Genomic DNA, 15,869 nt, shown 5'->3' with positions numbered 1-15,869 from the left:
GCATTTTTGTCCAAAAAATAGAAAATAAATTACAATAATTTTCTAACATTAATATTAATTAAAAAATAGTTAAATAATTTATACAACAAATATAATTATTAATGTTTTTTTTTAGTTTAAATTATTTAAAATAATATTAAACACTAACCTCACGTAAATGTCAATTGTTTACATCATAATATTCATTTTATTATCATGTTTTTTATCATCAAAAAATTTATTATAAAACAAACAAACACTGTGTTATTACTGTTGAAATATTGACATAATATTTTTTAGTCAGAAATTAGCATTTTTTTCATAATTAATTTGAGTAATTTTACGCATTTTTTATCTATAAATTTAGTGTGTGTAAACAAACATTCAATCAACCTGAGCAAACCTGACGAAAAAAAAAAAATTATTATTATTATGAAATCAACCGCAGCAATACCAATCTTAAATAAACAAGAAAAAAATTATTTTAATATTTTTTTTCCTTTAAATAATTATGGTATTAAATAAAATTTAATTAAGTAAATAAAAATAATAAATAATATAATTTATAATTTTTAAAAAAGTATAAAATATTTTTATATTGATTTTTAGATAATTTATTTACATGAAATATACAATTTAAAAATTTCGCGGGTAAAATTTATAAAAGCGATGCGCGACGGCCATTTTAAATACGCCTTATTGGTCAAACGACGCCAAACTGACCGTCCAAACACGCCAGTTTGATACAATTACATATTTATTCAGCTTTTTTTTTATTAAAAAATAAATAACTGTGGTGATTAAAAACTCATAAAGCCAATTTTATCTAATAATTAAAAATGTGATTAATTAAAAACGTATATTGAATAACAAAGTTTTATCATATAAATCAAGTGTGTTTTATAATTTTTCAAATATATAAATTTGAGGTTAAAACAATAGGCCGATAATTTTTGTCATTAATTGAGTAAACAATTAGTGAAAATAATAATTTTTAATTTTGTTTTTATTTATCAGTTAAAAAAATGAATTTTTTAGAGAATAATAGTATTCAAGGTTTGCCACAATTTTCTGAATTAACATCAAGATCAAATTCTTTGACAAATTCAATATATTCAGTTAATACAAGTCAAATTGTTGCACCATCTAGTACTGTTTATACAACAACTGGACTAGACCAAACAAAGCAAACATTGCTGGTAAGTAATCAATTAAAATTTATTTAATACTGACACAACAAAAACAATAACAACAACAATTTAATTAATATAATATCATAGCTAAATAATAAAATTAAAATTTGTATTTTAATTTTACAGACAAATGGAGCAACAAAATATTCAAGTCCTTTGGTTTGGCCAAGTCCAAATGCATTGATGCAGTTATGTGACAAACAAAGTCTTCAAGCATTAAACATTCCAACTTATTCACAAAACAATATTATAACTGTACAACAAAATAATTTACCAGTTAGAATATTACCAAACACATATTTGCCAACAACATCATCATCACAAACAGAAACAATAATAATAAAACAAGAAGATAATATACATATTAATAACGATAATAATATTAATAATCAAAATAATGAATCACATATTAATTTACATGATAGTTCAACAATGACTGAATATTTACAAAAATTACAAGCAACATCATTACCATTAACACTACATCAAATACTTAAATTAAGTGAAAAACGTGATAAAATTGATGATAATATTAGACCAGAATTATTACAAAATAATATATTAAATATACCAAATGTTGCTGGTTTTAGAAATACAAATTTAATTAGTAATAATTATTTAAATGATCAATTAATGAATGATATTAATCCAAGTGATCTTAATATTCATATGGAAACTCCTGATGGCAATGAAAATATTTCTACACAAACACAAATTATTAAAATTGAACAACAGCAACAACAACAACAACAACAACAACATCAGCAACAACAAATACAAACAGAAACAAATACTCCATCACCATCAGCAACATCATCATCATCATCATCATCAGTACCACCAGCACCAGCTAAAACTGAAAAAAAAAGAAATTTTAAAGCGAAATGTGGTGAAATAAAAATTTCAATAGCAGCTGATGGTGCTGTATTGTATTATTGTCCAGAATGTAATCTGGCATGTTATGAAAAGACTGAAATTGAAGAACATATACAAGGACATGTGCGGGTAATTATATTGATGAAAAAAAATATATATTTTTAATTAAATATAATTATACAATAATAAATAATTTATTTTGTATATTTTTATTTTGTTTTTTTTTGCAGGAACGTAAATATCAATGCAAAGAATGTGGTGCAATGTTAAAAAGAAAAGAACATTTAGATCAACATATGCGAGGACACTCTGATGAACGACCATTTAAATGTCCAGTATGTTCAAAAGCATTTAAACGTAATGAACATTTAACACGACACTATGTCATTCATTCAGGTGATAAAAATTTTACTTGTAGTGTTTGTCAAAAAGCATTTTCACGTAAGGATCATTTGAATAAACATACACAAACACATCTTGGTATTAAAAAATCAAAAATTAAAAAAGATATTAATATTAATATTACCGATAACATTAAAGATAATAATATAACTGAAATTGTTAATGACATTCCAAAATTCGAATTGAGTTATATACTTAAAGATGGTAATATTGCTAAACAAGATACAACATTTTTTCAACATCTTCAAAGTATTCAAAAAGATCAAAGTATCATGAATACAGTATTGTTTAAAGAGCAATTAATGAAAGATGGAAGTCATCATCAACAACAAGCTGTTAATATGAATGAAATATTGCCACAAAATACTAGATATTTAATGCCATCCTAGTTTATTTTTTAAACAATCTAACAAAAATATTTTTAAAAAAAAGACAAACTCCCAAAGTAGTATGAATAAATTGGATTTAATTATTTTAATAATAATTAGTTTTAGGAATCAGGGTTGTTGGAATAGGCCGGCAATTATCTTCCCATAAATTTAGCATTATATTTCTAATAAAAAATTGCTTTGTTTCTTTAAATATTAAATTTCGAATTAACAAATAGATAAACTGTAGAAATTGATAAATAATATGAAGAAAAAATAATTAGTATAATTATTATAAATAAATTTAAAAATTTCAAATTTAATTAATAATAATTAATGTAAAATTTGCCTTAATTTTGGTAACGTAATTACTGAGAAATTGACTGCAACATTTGGCTGTGAATCAGCTGGCTCGAATTTCGCCGAAAAGTTGTTTTTGTCTTAATAATATTTAGCGATAATTTTAATAACAAAACGTATATATCAATTTCAAATTTAAAATATAATTTGTTTTTTTGTTTTTTTAAACTATTGCGAATCAATTGATAGACTAGTTTTACATATAATGAGACTTTCCAAAGTCTTTCTAGTCTGCTAAAATTTTGTGGCAATTGTGAGTGAATTTGTCAGTGATGTAATTGATATAACAAGTATTTTTCTTTTCAAAAATTATTAATATTTACATAACAATTAATAATATGTTGAATAAAAATAATAAATTATAATCAAATTATTTTTTAAATACATTATATATTACATGATTAATTTTATATATTACATACACTGTCAAAATAACACCACATTAATTTACAAAATTGTAGAAGAATATATATTTTATAATTTTTTCGATTAATCATTAACATTACGACAGTATCGCTGCCATTATTGTAAAGCTTCCATTTTTCTATCATTTTAATTTTTTTTTACTTATTTTTTATAACATAAAGTTAAATAAATTTGACATTAAATAAAAAAAAAGTCAATAATTCATATATTTTTTAGTGCTCATAATTTATAAAATATAATCTTTCAAATAATGATTCAATTTTTTTTTACTACATCAACTGTTTTAATGATATTTTGTTGCAATTTAATTTTTTCATTTTTTTTTCATATTGTAATAATGAAAAAAGAAAAATTATAAAAATTGATAATTCAATTTATTTATTTATTCTTTTATTTTTTCTATCATGTAATCAAGATAAAACATATAATAACAATAACGATAGAACCAAAGACCTTTTGCTCACACAAAAAATATAAAAAAAAAATAAAAAAATTGCAGTATTTTGTATTTCCAAATAAGTCATATACTGTCATTATATTTTTTTTTTTATGGCATATTTTTATTTAACACAAATACATTCAGTTTGAGTGACTGAAAAAAATATATTTGATAATAATAGAAATATAAATGAGAGATAATATGATCGTCTGTATTGTTATTAACAATAACAATTGCCAAAAAAAAAAAAATAATAATAAAAAAAGAAATTGCAGCTAAGAAAAATAAAAACTTGTATTTTTCAAATTAAAATATTTTTCAATAAAAATAAAAATGTAGTTAATAAAATAAGGCTTTTTTATTTTTTATTAAATAATTATTTTTTTATTTAAATAAATAAACAGTAACTATTATTTTCAAGTTTATAATTTAATTTATTTTTATTTTCTATTTTTTCTTATTTACGTAATTTTTAAAAAAAATAATTTTCGTTATTATGTTTATTACTTAAAAAAAAATTATTCCGTATTCACAATGGTTTCATTGTCATACGTGAACTGATTATTAATCATTTAAAAACATTTAATTTTGCAATAATATGATATTAAAATTATGAAAAAAAATATTACATGATATTTCAAGGTTACAATATTATCCAATCGAAATAATTTAATAATTTTTTAAAATTTTATTATTCAATAATAATAAATACAATAGTTTATCAACAATTTAAAAATAAATTTCCATCATAAAATTTGTCATTGTTTTAAAACAAATTCTATTAATAAATCAAAATTAAATTTCATTCAATTAATCTATCATTGAATTATTACTAAAAATTGTTGTATTATTATTTTTATTATTAGAAAGTGTTGAATTTGTAATTTTCAGATATAAACCTTGAGAAAAACCAAGTGCATGTTCAAGCCAATTTATAAATGATTTAACAACAACTGCTGGTAGCTGAAGATTTAAATGATCTTCAACATTATCTGATTTTTCAATGTCATCCATTTTATCACTAACAATAACTAATTTATCCAAAGGTTTAATATCAATATCATCAAGCCAATTACCTTTTGATAATTTTTTAATTGAACTTTCTCTTGTTGAACTTTCGTCTAATAATTTATCCAATATTTTATCATTAACATTTTCATTATTAATAATATTATTATTTTGTAAATTTTTATTAGCTAATTTATATGATTCATCATTATTATTTTTTATTGTTTCATTTGCAAGTAATTTTTCAATATTACTTATATTATCATTTTTATGAAAAACAAAATCATATGTTGCACGTAATTTACCAATAAATTTATCAATTGGTTTAACATTACGTGTATTATGTTTAAATGCAATCCATTCTTCAACTGGTACTAGCTTTGTTATTTGTGATGAATCTGTTAAACTCGTCAGCATCTATTTTATAATTTTTAAATAACAAAAATTAATTTATTTTATCAAATTAAGCTTAATTTATTTACTTACAAATACCGTCGTAACTAATAATCCAAAATTTATTATTTTTTCCATACTGAAACACTTATTTACGAAAGATTCTTGTCGATGATTTATGATTGACTGAAAGACTTTAGTCAAACTTTTATATATTACGTAGTATTTAATAAATTTCACAATTTTCATTTATTATTTATATCACGTTTTTATTTTTCTCAACAGTGACACACTGAAAATTTAATTATTTCAACATTATTATCGTCATTATTTTAACAATAGTCATATATTTATCCAAAAAATAATTTATTAAATAATTCATATATTATTTGACATTATTATCGTCTAAAAATATTCATTTTTTAATTTAAATTTAATACAATAACTAATAATTAATAAATAATAATAATTTACTCGAATTTTATATAGAATTAATTTTTTTTTTTTACCAAAATTTTTGTTATTGATATGTTCAATCAATAGTGTCATGAATTTCATGATTGATTTTACCTAAATTACCATGGAACATCTGTGCCAAAACATCTGGCCTATTTCTCAACATATATTTATTTTATTAATCTCAAAATAAAAACTCATTCATCACTATTTAAATTTATTGCATAAATAAATTTTTTTTAAAATAAATGTTATTCTTTTCGTAAAAAAAATAATGATTACAGTTATTATGAAAAAAAAAAAAATATAATGATATGCTAATTATCATGCTGGTTTTATCATGTTCTTATGAAACATTTGAATAAAAAAAAAATAAAATAATTTAAACACCAAAATTGAGGGGCATTAATCGTGCGAGATCTCTGTGTATATCACTTGTTGGATTTTTTAATTCATCAAGTATTGATTTAGCTTTTGATTTTGAATCTTCACGTGTGTAATTATTTTTTTCAATTGTTTTTTCAAGTAATATTTGTAGCTGTTGGCTAATACCACCTTTTGAAGAATTAGCCAAAGTTTTTAGTACTTCATCAGAGTAACCAGCGTATTTTGCAAATCCTTGTTTTCTTGCATCTTTACTTAGTGAATCATAAAGAAGTGCTAATTTATGAAGTGAACATTTTTCAAATATATTTTCTTTACGAAGATGTGCTGAAAGACTTGGTCGTGGAGCTTGTGATAATTTTTCACCAAGAAGATTAAACCTGAAATAATTTTTTGTTTGAGTAAATAATTGTTTTGATAAATTAAAATTTTTTTTCTTACCTATTTTCATCATATTTTTCATCTTCATAGCTGTCTTCTTGTTCACCACCAAATTCTTTTGATTCATTAGATTCTTTTAATTCTTTAGATTTCTTTGATCCTTTTGATTCTTTTGATTCCTTTGATTCTTCAGAGGATGATGATGATGATGATTCTTTTGATTTATTTTTTGGCTTAACAATACCATATATTTCTTGAACAACACTATCAATACTTGGTGTTACTTTTTTTTTATCATTATTATTTTCTTCTGATGATTCTGATGATTCTGATGATTCACTTTCTAATTGTTGAGTCAATGTTGTAACTTCAATATTATTTATTGACATAACTGTCGTTTTTTCATCTAAAGTTTGATTAATATTTGTTTCTTCAGGTGTCTCTGGAGTTTCATGATTTGTTTCTGGTGTTGCATAAATTATTTCAGGAGTTTCACCACCTAATTCTGGTTTTTCATTTGCTGTTATTGTTGTTAATTCAGAAAAAATAGCTGGCTTTTCAGTTAACGTAACAAATGATTCTTTATTCATTTCTGTTTTATTATTTTTAATTATTATTTGAGTTGTTTGTTCCAATTCTATTGGTTTTTCATTTTCTAATGTTGTTGGTGAATCTGCAACTGTTGGCTTGACTGTTATTTCATTTAATGTTGTTGATGAATCTGCAACTGTTGGCTTGACTGTTATTTCATTTAATGTTGATGTTGAATCTGCAACTGTTGGTTTATCTAATGTTATTTGAGTTGTTTGTTCTAACAACATTGGTTTTTCATTTTCCAATGTTGTTGTTGAATCTGCAATTGTTGGTTTAACTACTGATGGAACTGTTGGCATTGGCTGTACTTGACCAGGCTCATGAATTTTTGTCGTTGGGAATATTGTCGTTGGAATAATTGTTGTTGCTGTTGTTGTTGTTGTTGCTGCCAATTCTGCTTCTTCTTTTCCAATTGCTTTTAATTGTTCAACAGCATGGAATATTACCTTTCAAGAAGAAAAATATTAATTAGAAAATATTATTTTTATTTTATTTATTCATGGAAATTTTTCTTTTAATTTTTTTATCACCTGCATTGCTGCTGGAAGATACGAGTCTGAATAAACTGGAGCTGCAAATGCTGGTGGTCTTTTAACTACTCCAGCATTTACCTAAAAACATAAATAAATAAAATAAATAAAAAAATTAATTAATTAATTAATTAATTAAAAAAGAAGACAACACATAATTATAAAATAAATTAATTTTATTTTTTCAATCATTCAAAAAACCATTTGATTTTTTTTTCTCACTGACGGTAAATTTATTTTTTAGAAATAATTAAAAAAACCTCACATCAAGATTTAATGATTCATGACAGGTTTGCAAATTGCTGTATTTTTTATAACGGAAATCCGTCACGTATTCCAACGCATTTCTCGTATATATATTTTGACGACAATGAAATTCAATTATAACTGATCCGTTTGAAAATTCATTCTACAATATCTTCAGCTAATTTTCATCTAAATTTAACGATCAAAATTATAATTTCAAAGTTATTTAAAACGTCTATCAAAGTATACATACATATTTATATAAATAAATACCTAATCAGCTTTTATAATTACTTGAATCAACAAAAAAAAAAAAAAGAAAAAGTTATTTTTCATTTACAGCTATTTATTTTTTTAATAAAATTTTTAATAAAATTCATGAAATACTTAATACTTGATGATAAATTTTTAAAACCTTTTAATCAATTTTTAACTGTTGTTAATAATTCAAATACTATATGGTATTTATATTTAATTATATTGAGTTTAAGGGGAATGAGAAAAAGAAAAAAAAAAAAGAAAATTAATTTCAACTCACCTGAATAAACAAAAAAACAAAAGCCAGGTAAACACACTTCATTTTTAATAAATAAAATTAATTAAATTGTTGTTAATGTTTGTTTAAATAATGTCTATTAACAATGATAAATTTTTTCTTATAATAAGTTACAGAGCTCAATGAACTTTCAATGTTACGGTCACAATCGTCGTCGACTCGATCTTACGAATGGTAAACCAAGACTGGATTGGTCGAGTCGATGTCTGGACAACAACTATAACGGTTCCAGGTATCTTCAGGTTCCACTGTATCCAACGAGAAATACATTTAAATGTCATTTAAAAAATATTAAATACTAATGATTCATTTAATAAAATATTAAACTTGAAATAATTATTTTACAACGATAATATTTATTTTTATTTTACATATATTTATCAATTTTTTTTTTGATTATTTAAAAATTTAATTAAAAATAAATTAAAGGTGTATTGATGCAGGATGTATGTAAGGTGAGTCAGTACAAGATTTCAACTTTTTCCATAGTGACAAAAAGTAAAATTGAATAAAAAACTTTTAACCGGTTTTTGAAGATAAAAGAAGATTATTTAATTTACATACTTTGAACATTTGATATTAAAATTCTACCAGCATTATTATTCCGTCTATGTGTATTTAAAATTTTTTATATTATTTTATCTGAAAACAAATGATTATATATAGCATAAATAAAAATAGAAAAACACTTTTACTATCGTTTGGTATATTTTTAAAATACAAGCAAAATAAAATAATATTTATGGTAAATATATAAAAAATACGGGTGCCCATATATGATGATAAACTTGTTTTATTTGTAATATTTTTTTGAAATAATATGAGGTAAAATATTCAGGTAGATTTAGGTGGTAAAAAAAAAAATTATATATTTCATAGAAATACTTGGGAGAGACTCAATCAAAAGCCATTTATCGAGTGCAGTTGATTTAAAAATTTTCACCGGAAAATTCAATCGAAAAATTAAATTAAAATACTGAGAAAAATATAGTTGTTTAATTTTTTAATATTATTTACATACGTCAACGAGTATAAAATGAAAAAAATAATATTAATTTTTGTAATTTTACAAGGGGTTAGTGAGAATTCATTGAGTGATGGACAAAAATATTAATTGTAAATTTTTTTTAATATTAATTTTAAAATAATATTGTGTTATTTTTAATTGTAGGTTTTGATGATTAAATCAAGCCCAGTAAGACAATTGCTTGAATCACAATTTGGAATTGAAGAAGACAATGAAATTATAAAAAATTTAAATTCAAGAGAAGATAAATTAATCGATGATAATGAAAATAATGAAGATAAAAAAAATGAAACAACATTAATGTTATTTTCTGATAGTGAAAATAATTCCACGATGATGTCAATGGATAATTATTTTTCATCATTGATACAGCCATTTATACAGAAATTAAAATTTTCACCAAAAGTATTTTTTCAAGACCAGCTTAAATCATTAAAAAATTTATTGAATAATTATAAAATTGATGAGGTAAAAAATTTAACAAGATCTAAAAGACAATTGTCAATTAATTCTGGTTTGTTGCATTTAATTGGACTTGAAGATCATGGATTTTATACTGACAGACTAGAACCACAAGGTTTACTTGGTGGTAATGGATGGTTTTCAAATAAAGGTGGTTTACTTGGTGGTCCAGGTGCAATATTTTCAACTGGATCAGTTCTAACAGATTATCCATCACCTTACTAAATACCGCATTACTAATATTAAAATTAATTAAATTTTATAAATCAGGGTTTAGGAAAATAACATTTTTATTATTCAATTGAAGTATAATTATTAAATGTAATTATTTAAATGAGATATAATTTTTTACTTGGCTATTTCTTGGCAGGCTTTTGTTGATTAAATTGTTGAAGATTTTTCAAGTGCCGAACGTGCAATTTTAGATGAAAATTTTCTTAAGAATGACATTATTTTGGAGGATTGTTGAATCACAATTTTAATGATGATAAATCTGCAAGAAAATAATTAAGGAAAAATAAAAAATTATCAAGGATTTTGGTAACAAAGAAGTACAGTCATTTTGAAATTATTTATATAAATTATCTTGTTGCATCATTAAGCGGAATTGATTTGGTTTATTTTTAAAGCACGTTCAATACTGAATAATAAAAATAAAAAATAAAATATATGCTAAATAATTATTGATTACTATCGTAATGATAACCATGATATTTTTTTTTATTAAATTCACTGGAGAAATAAAAAAATAAATAAAAAAAAAAATACAAAATACTGAAATTAAAAAAATATCTGATAAAATATTATTTTAAAAATTTATCTACTGTTTGTTAATTTAACAATCAATTTCATACATACATTTTTCATCAAAATAAATTACCATTACATGTATTTTTTGAAAAAATAATATTCGTACTTGATGTAATAATTTTTGTGAATAATAAAAAAATATTTATCAATGATTTTATTGTTTGAGAAAAAAAAAAAGGTGGGAACAAGGGATGAAAGAAGATTTGGAGGGGAAAAAGAGGGCCATTGAGGGTGAATTAAAAGAGGGTGAGGGAGGTTACGGTACCAACGAGAGATCAGTCGACCGAGTGTGTTCGTCGGCAACGGTCTTTGCAATCGTAATGCAAAAAAAATATTCAAAAAAAAATATATAATCAAAACTAAAATAATTTATTATTATGTGAAAAAATAACTTGAGAAAATAGAGAGAATATTTAAAATTATATTTTAATTCATACTTTGTTTCTTTAAAGTTGTACGTTTTCTGTTTTTTTTTTTTTTCTATTTAATTTAATTTTGTAATGCCGAAAAAAGAATGCAGATCAAATTTGATTATCTAATATCAAATAAACATAAGGTAAATTAAATTATAAAACAAATAATTTAGTTGAAAAAATTATATTTTTTATTTGTAGAAAAAATAAAACGAAATACCTGGAAAATTAAATATTAATTAGCCTTTATTTATCTTTAACAAGTAAAATTTCATGTTAAATTATTATTATTATAAAGCTCAAGATAAAAAAACACCTCATTGTTTTTAATTCAGTTGATTATTTTTAATTTCATACAACAATAAAAGCAAGTGTAAAATTGCGGATGCGTCGCATGGACCTAAATTTCGTTCTATATATTCAAAAAAAAAAGCTGACGGGAAAAAATAATAAAAAAAAATTGTAGATATCTATGTATTAACGACCTTGAGAATTCGAGATAGAAAATCACGCATGCGTCTGACTATTAACGAAACTAACCACTATTTCCGTTGAAAAAAAAAATTGAAAATAAAAATAAAAATTATGCTAGTATCCGTTATACGTTGTATATTGAATTTTTTTTTTTTTTTTTTTTTTTTATCACTTCATTCATCATGCTGCTAAAATAAAAAATAATTTTACATCAATATAACCATTACATAATTTTAAATGAAAAATATCACATTTAATATTTTTATGCATAAAAATAATTAAAAAATTAATTTCAAAAGTTAATTAAAGTTTTCTTAAAAAGTCTTGAGATTTTTATTTTATTTTATTTTTTTATTATTCTTGTTGAACTATTATTTTTTTATTTTATTTCTCAGTTTATTATTTTTTTTGTCGAGGGGTTTAGATGAGTATGTGTTTAACAGTCGTTTTTTTTTAATTAACTCAAGTGATATAATGAACATAGATATCTTGATTAAAACATGGGGAGAAAAAAAAAAATATGAACTCATTTTAATTATATGATTGTGACGAGTTGGTCTATTCATCATAATATTGATCGTTCAACGACATCAAGGACAATACTTCATATAGATACATATTATTTTTACCAACAATACCGTGAAATATTTAATTCATAATATTTATTATCCAATTTATCCTACTTATAATAACTGAGATATAAAAATATAAAAAAATAATTTACAATTTTTATACTTTTTTTTCCTTGCAATTATATTTTATTCATTTTTTTTTTTTACTACCTTCGTTATAATCCCATTGAAAATAATAAGACAGATTAAGTCTAGTCTTAAAGCACCTGATTTATTTTATTTAAAATTTAAATGAACTTATTTTTATTCAATTAATTTATAACAAAATTTAATTTTATAATCCAAAACTTAATAGACAACTTTATAATAATAATTTTCTTATATTTTCTTTTCGCAATAATAATATCGAAAAAAAAATAAATAAATAAACAAAAATTCTTTTCAAAAATGTTTGCTTTTCTTTTGCAAAAACTTAAACCTTTTTTTTTTTTTCTTTTATTAAAATTCATAAAAAGAATTCTTGATGTTTTTTTTCTTTTTTAAAAAAATTGATAATAATGGTGGACAATTGACATAATAATAATGACAGTAGAACCAGAGAAAAAAAAATGAAGAATGAGGAAAAATATGTGTAAAAAAGAATTGGGAAAAATAAAAAAAGAAAATATATATGTTTTTCTTAGTGCCAGGGGTCTCCAGTCGTGCTCTATCGATTGGGGAAGGCAATATATATAGCCTCATATTATAGTCTAGCACTTCCGTATTATGTTCATATGATATACAGTTACTTGTACTTTGACGCAATCATAAACATTTACATTTTATATACATTTATTATTTATTCCTCAAAATTCTTCATTTCTTTTGTAATAAAATTCAAATGCAATAAAAATTATAAATTTTCCTTTTTTTTTTTTCTCAACTAAATTTTTGACCTTTTAAAAATAGTACAAAAAAAATGTATAAATATATATGTATATAAAATATCATGCTCTACTTTTATTCTAAAAAATTTATAAAAAAAAAAAAATTAAAAAACGAATATTAACTTTTTTTTTTTTTTATGAAAAATAAAAAATTTTTAATAAAAGTTTTTTATATATTTTATTGTGAAAATTTGTATGAAAAAAAAAAAAAATTGAAATAGTCTCGTTAATTAAAATTATATGTAAATTAATATTGAATGAATTGTTTGTGGTTATTTTTAATTAATTTTGAGACATTTCATGAAAAGAGTAATCAAATAAAATAATTTTCTTATAATGAAAATTCGAAAAGTATTGATATTTTGATAGTTGGGTATTAGTTTGGTATATAATACATCAACTAAATACATAAATACATGAGTGCTTTCAAGTATATAGTTCTCATGATGAAAAAAAAACATAAATAAATGAAAAAAAATAAAAAAAATCACTTGTGAAGTCCCTTTGAAACACTTCATGTTATAGCTGTGACACACATGTCAATTGATGTTAAATAGAATTGCTCTGACACTCCCAAAACACACGTGAATTTCATAAATCACGATAGCCAATAATTCAAGTGACCTGGGTATTAAATTGATGAACCCCATTCAGTGTGGCCATAATTTAAAATAATTAAAAAAAAAAAAAAATTGATTAATAGAATTTTAGAAATTAATTGCACTATGATTCATTTGCAAAAAAATTTTATAATTATAGTATACAGGAGCAGAAAAAAAAGAAACATAAAAACAAGTTTTAATTTTTAAAAAGTGCTTTTAACGTTCCTGGCTCTGATACATATCGTAGAATTTTTTTAATCAATCAATAATGCATTAATTAATTTAATGATATCATATTTTTTATTTTTGTTATTTTCATTTTCTATCAAATTAAAAATGTCTATAATAAAAAAAATTTATTCATTTTATTAATGAAAGACAAAAAAAGAATACGATTGACATACGAGAACAAATTAATTGAACAATTAATATTTATAAAAATTTATATTACAAAATGAATGAAAATATATTTTTAAAAATATCCTGAATTTATTAAATGTTTATAAAAAAATAACAAGGCATATTTTAATTAATTAAAAAATATAAATATCAATTTGTTAATTACATTTAAAAAGATTATTAAATTATAGTTTAATTAACATTTACATTATACATTTGTAAAATTAATTAAATTAAAAATATTAAATAATTATTAATAAAATTTTACTCAATTTATTTAGTAAAATATTTTCTATGTAAAAAATTGAAAAGAATATTTTTCATGGCTTATTTTTAAATTAAATCTATGGTGAATGTATGTCGGTATTTATTTATTTATTTTTTTTATTTAATTCCAGAGTGAAAGTGGAGCATACTGGGTGCCCATTGAGAGTACCTTAGAGAGTCATCGAGGTCGCAGGGTTGACAAAGATGATGGAAGAACACGAAGAAAAAAAAATAAATAACCCAAGTAAATTCATAAGACTAAGATGAAACGAGTATCATGTAATTACTCTATGTTTTTTTGTTACAATTTTTCATGACAAAGATTGAGTGATATATAACAAAAAAAAAAAAAAAACAGTGAAATTGATTGTACAAGTTTTTCTTCTGGCTTATGCAAAAGAAAAATCAGGAAATTATAAATTGATTTATATAAAAAGTTTTATTGGCTGACAATAGTTAAATTAATTTTTTTGTTAAAAACGAAATAATTATAATTAATAATTAATTAACAAAATGAAACTTGGTGATAAAATGACGACTGTTAAAGGTGAGTTTCTATTTTTTGATTTTTATTCAAAAGAAAATTCTAGGAAAATTTGTTATTGGAAATTTGATAGACAATATTTACTTGATTTATCTGTTTTATTTATTTTCATATTTTTTTTCTTTTGATTTGATGTAGATTTACTGATTATTTGATTTGAAATTTACTTTATATTTATTTTTATCTCATTTTTTTTTCACCCTGAAGTTGTTTGAATAAATTTTCATCACTACGCAGTAATATAGGGATAAAAAAAATCAGATTGAACGTTAATTTTTTTACCTGAATAGGCTAAAAAAGAGGCTTATTATTTAAATTTTCAATTTTAGCTGTTTATTTTTTAAATTAAATTTATAATTTTTTTTTCTTCAAGTGAGGATTATTTTTATCGTTTTTCTTTATTTACAAAGTTTTTTTAAATTTCATTTTTTATTTGTTGGAGAATTATTTTATGAAATTTGAAACAAAAAAATTTATTTATCTCATTGACAGCAGAAAAAAAAAGAAAGGATTTATAACAAGTGATATGAGAGCAAGTGGGAAAGACGACGGAAGACCGATGATAGTTGTCATTTTTATAATAAGAAAAAATTATATTTTTATGTTTAATGTTTAAAATTAAATAAATCAACAAACATTATTATTTTTTTTTTATTTAAAATATTTAATACTTGTTTTTAAATTTTGAAATAACAAAAGATTCAGTTGCGAAATTAACATCTTGTTATTGCAATGAACAAAATTTATATCATTTTATATAGAGAGTTTTAACGAGTTTATTT

At 21.8% G+C, this 15,869-nt stretch overlaps 5 protein-coding genes across 7 annotated transcripts in view; 3 read left to right on the top strand and 2 right to left on the bottom strand.

The window, feature by feature from the left end:
* The first annotated feature begins 704 nt into the window (after positions 1 to 704).
* On the top strand, positions 705 to 3,488 carry LOC122858854 (zinc finger protein 33B-like). The gene is made up of 4 exons (XM_044162053.1): positions 705 to 1,178; positions 1,299 to 1,923; positions 2,023 to 2,177; positions 2,279 to 3,488. The coding sequence occupies exons 1-4, from the start codon at positions 1,005 to 1,007 to the stop codon at positions 2,837 to 2,839; spliced, it is 1,515 nt and encodes a 504-aa protein (XP_044017988.1). The 5' UTR covers positions 705 to 1,004; the 3' UTR covers positions 2,840 to 3,488.
* Positions 3,489 to 4,871: 1,383 nt separating this feature from the next.
* LOC122858853 (dual specificity mitogen-activated protein kinase kinase 1-like) lies at positions 4,872 to 5,741 on the bottom strand (the record flags this gene model as incomplete). The annotated part of the gene is made up of 2 exons (XM_044162052.1): positions 5,538 to 5,741; positions 4,872 to 5,468 (listed from the first exon to the last, which is right to left on the bottom strand). Coding segments are annotated over exons 1-2 (753 nt in total), but the record flags the coding sequence as incomplete, so codon positions are not given.
* A 510-nt stretch (positions 5,742 to 6,251) lies between these two features.
* LOC122858851 (endochitinase 2) lies at positions 6,252 to 8,781 on the bottom strand. Of its 2 annotated transcripts, XM_044162048.1 has the most exons (5): positions 8,574 to 8,781; positions 7,790 to 7,870; positions 7,422 to 7,705; positions 6,726 to 7,373; positions 6,252 to 6,664 (listed from the first exon to the last, which is right to left on the bottom strand). In XM_044162048.1, the coding sequence occupies exons 1-5, from the start codon at positions 8,613 to 8,615 to the stop codon at positions 6,283 to 6,285; spliced, it is 1,437 nt and encodes a 478-aa protein (XP_044017983.1). In that variant the 5' UTR covers positions 8,616 to 8,781; the 3' UTR covers positions 6,252 to 6,282. The 2 variants fall into 2 exon arrangements, with proteins under 2 accessions (XP_044017983.1, XP_044017982.1); XM_044162047.1 differs by having other exon boundaries at positions 6,726 to 7,705; positions 8,574 to 8,780.
* A 140-nt stretch (positions 8,782 to 8,921) lies between these two features.
* LOC122858852 lies at positions 8,922 to 10,784 on the top strand. Of its 2 annotated transcripts, none has more exons than XM_044162051.1 (2): positions 8,922 to 9,046; positions 9,763 to 10,784. In XM_044162051.1, the coding sequence occupies exons 1-2, from the start codon at positions 9,029 to 9,031 to the stop codon at positions 10,303 to 10,305; spliced, it is 561 nt and encodes a 186-aa protein (XP_044017986.1). In that variant the 5' UTR covers positions 8,922 to 9,028; the 3' UTR covers positions 10,306 to 10,784. The 2 variants fall into 2 exon arrangements, with proteins under 2 accessions (XP_044017986.1, XP_044017984.1); XM_044162049.1 differs by lacking the exon at positions 8,922 to 9,046 and adding an exon at positions 9,624 to 9,666.
* Positions 10,785 to 10,978: 194 nt separating this feature from the next.
* LOC122858848 (serine/threonine-protein kinase STE20) overlaps positions 10,979 to 15,869 on the top strand; it is a 26,085-nt gene continuing 21,194 nt past the window's right edge. The window contains exons 1-2 of the mRNA XM_044162045.1: positions 10,979 to 11,446; positions 14,675 to 15,090. Of these exons, the coding sequence (XP_044017980.1) occupies positions 15,057 to 15,090 (34 nt within the window). The 5' untranslated portion in view covers positions 10,979 to 11,446; positions 14,675 to 15,056. The remainder of the gene's footprint in view (positions 11,447 to 14,674; positions 15,091 to 15,869) is intronic.

Source organism: Aphidius gifuensis, linkage group LG6 (genome assembly GCF_014905175.1).
Source record: "Aphidius gifuensis isolate YNYX2018 linkage group LG6, ASM1490517v1, whole genome shotgun sequence".
Lineage (NCBI taxonomy): Eukaryota > Metazoa > Arthropoda > Insecta > Hymenoptera > Braconidae > Aphidius > Aphidius gifuensis.
Note: the sequence above shows the minus strand (reverse complement) of the source record. Positions and strands in the feature narration are given on the sequence as shown.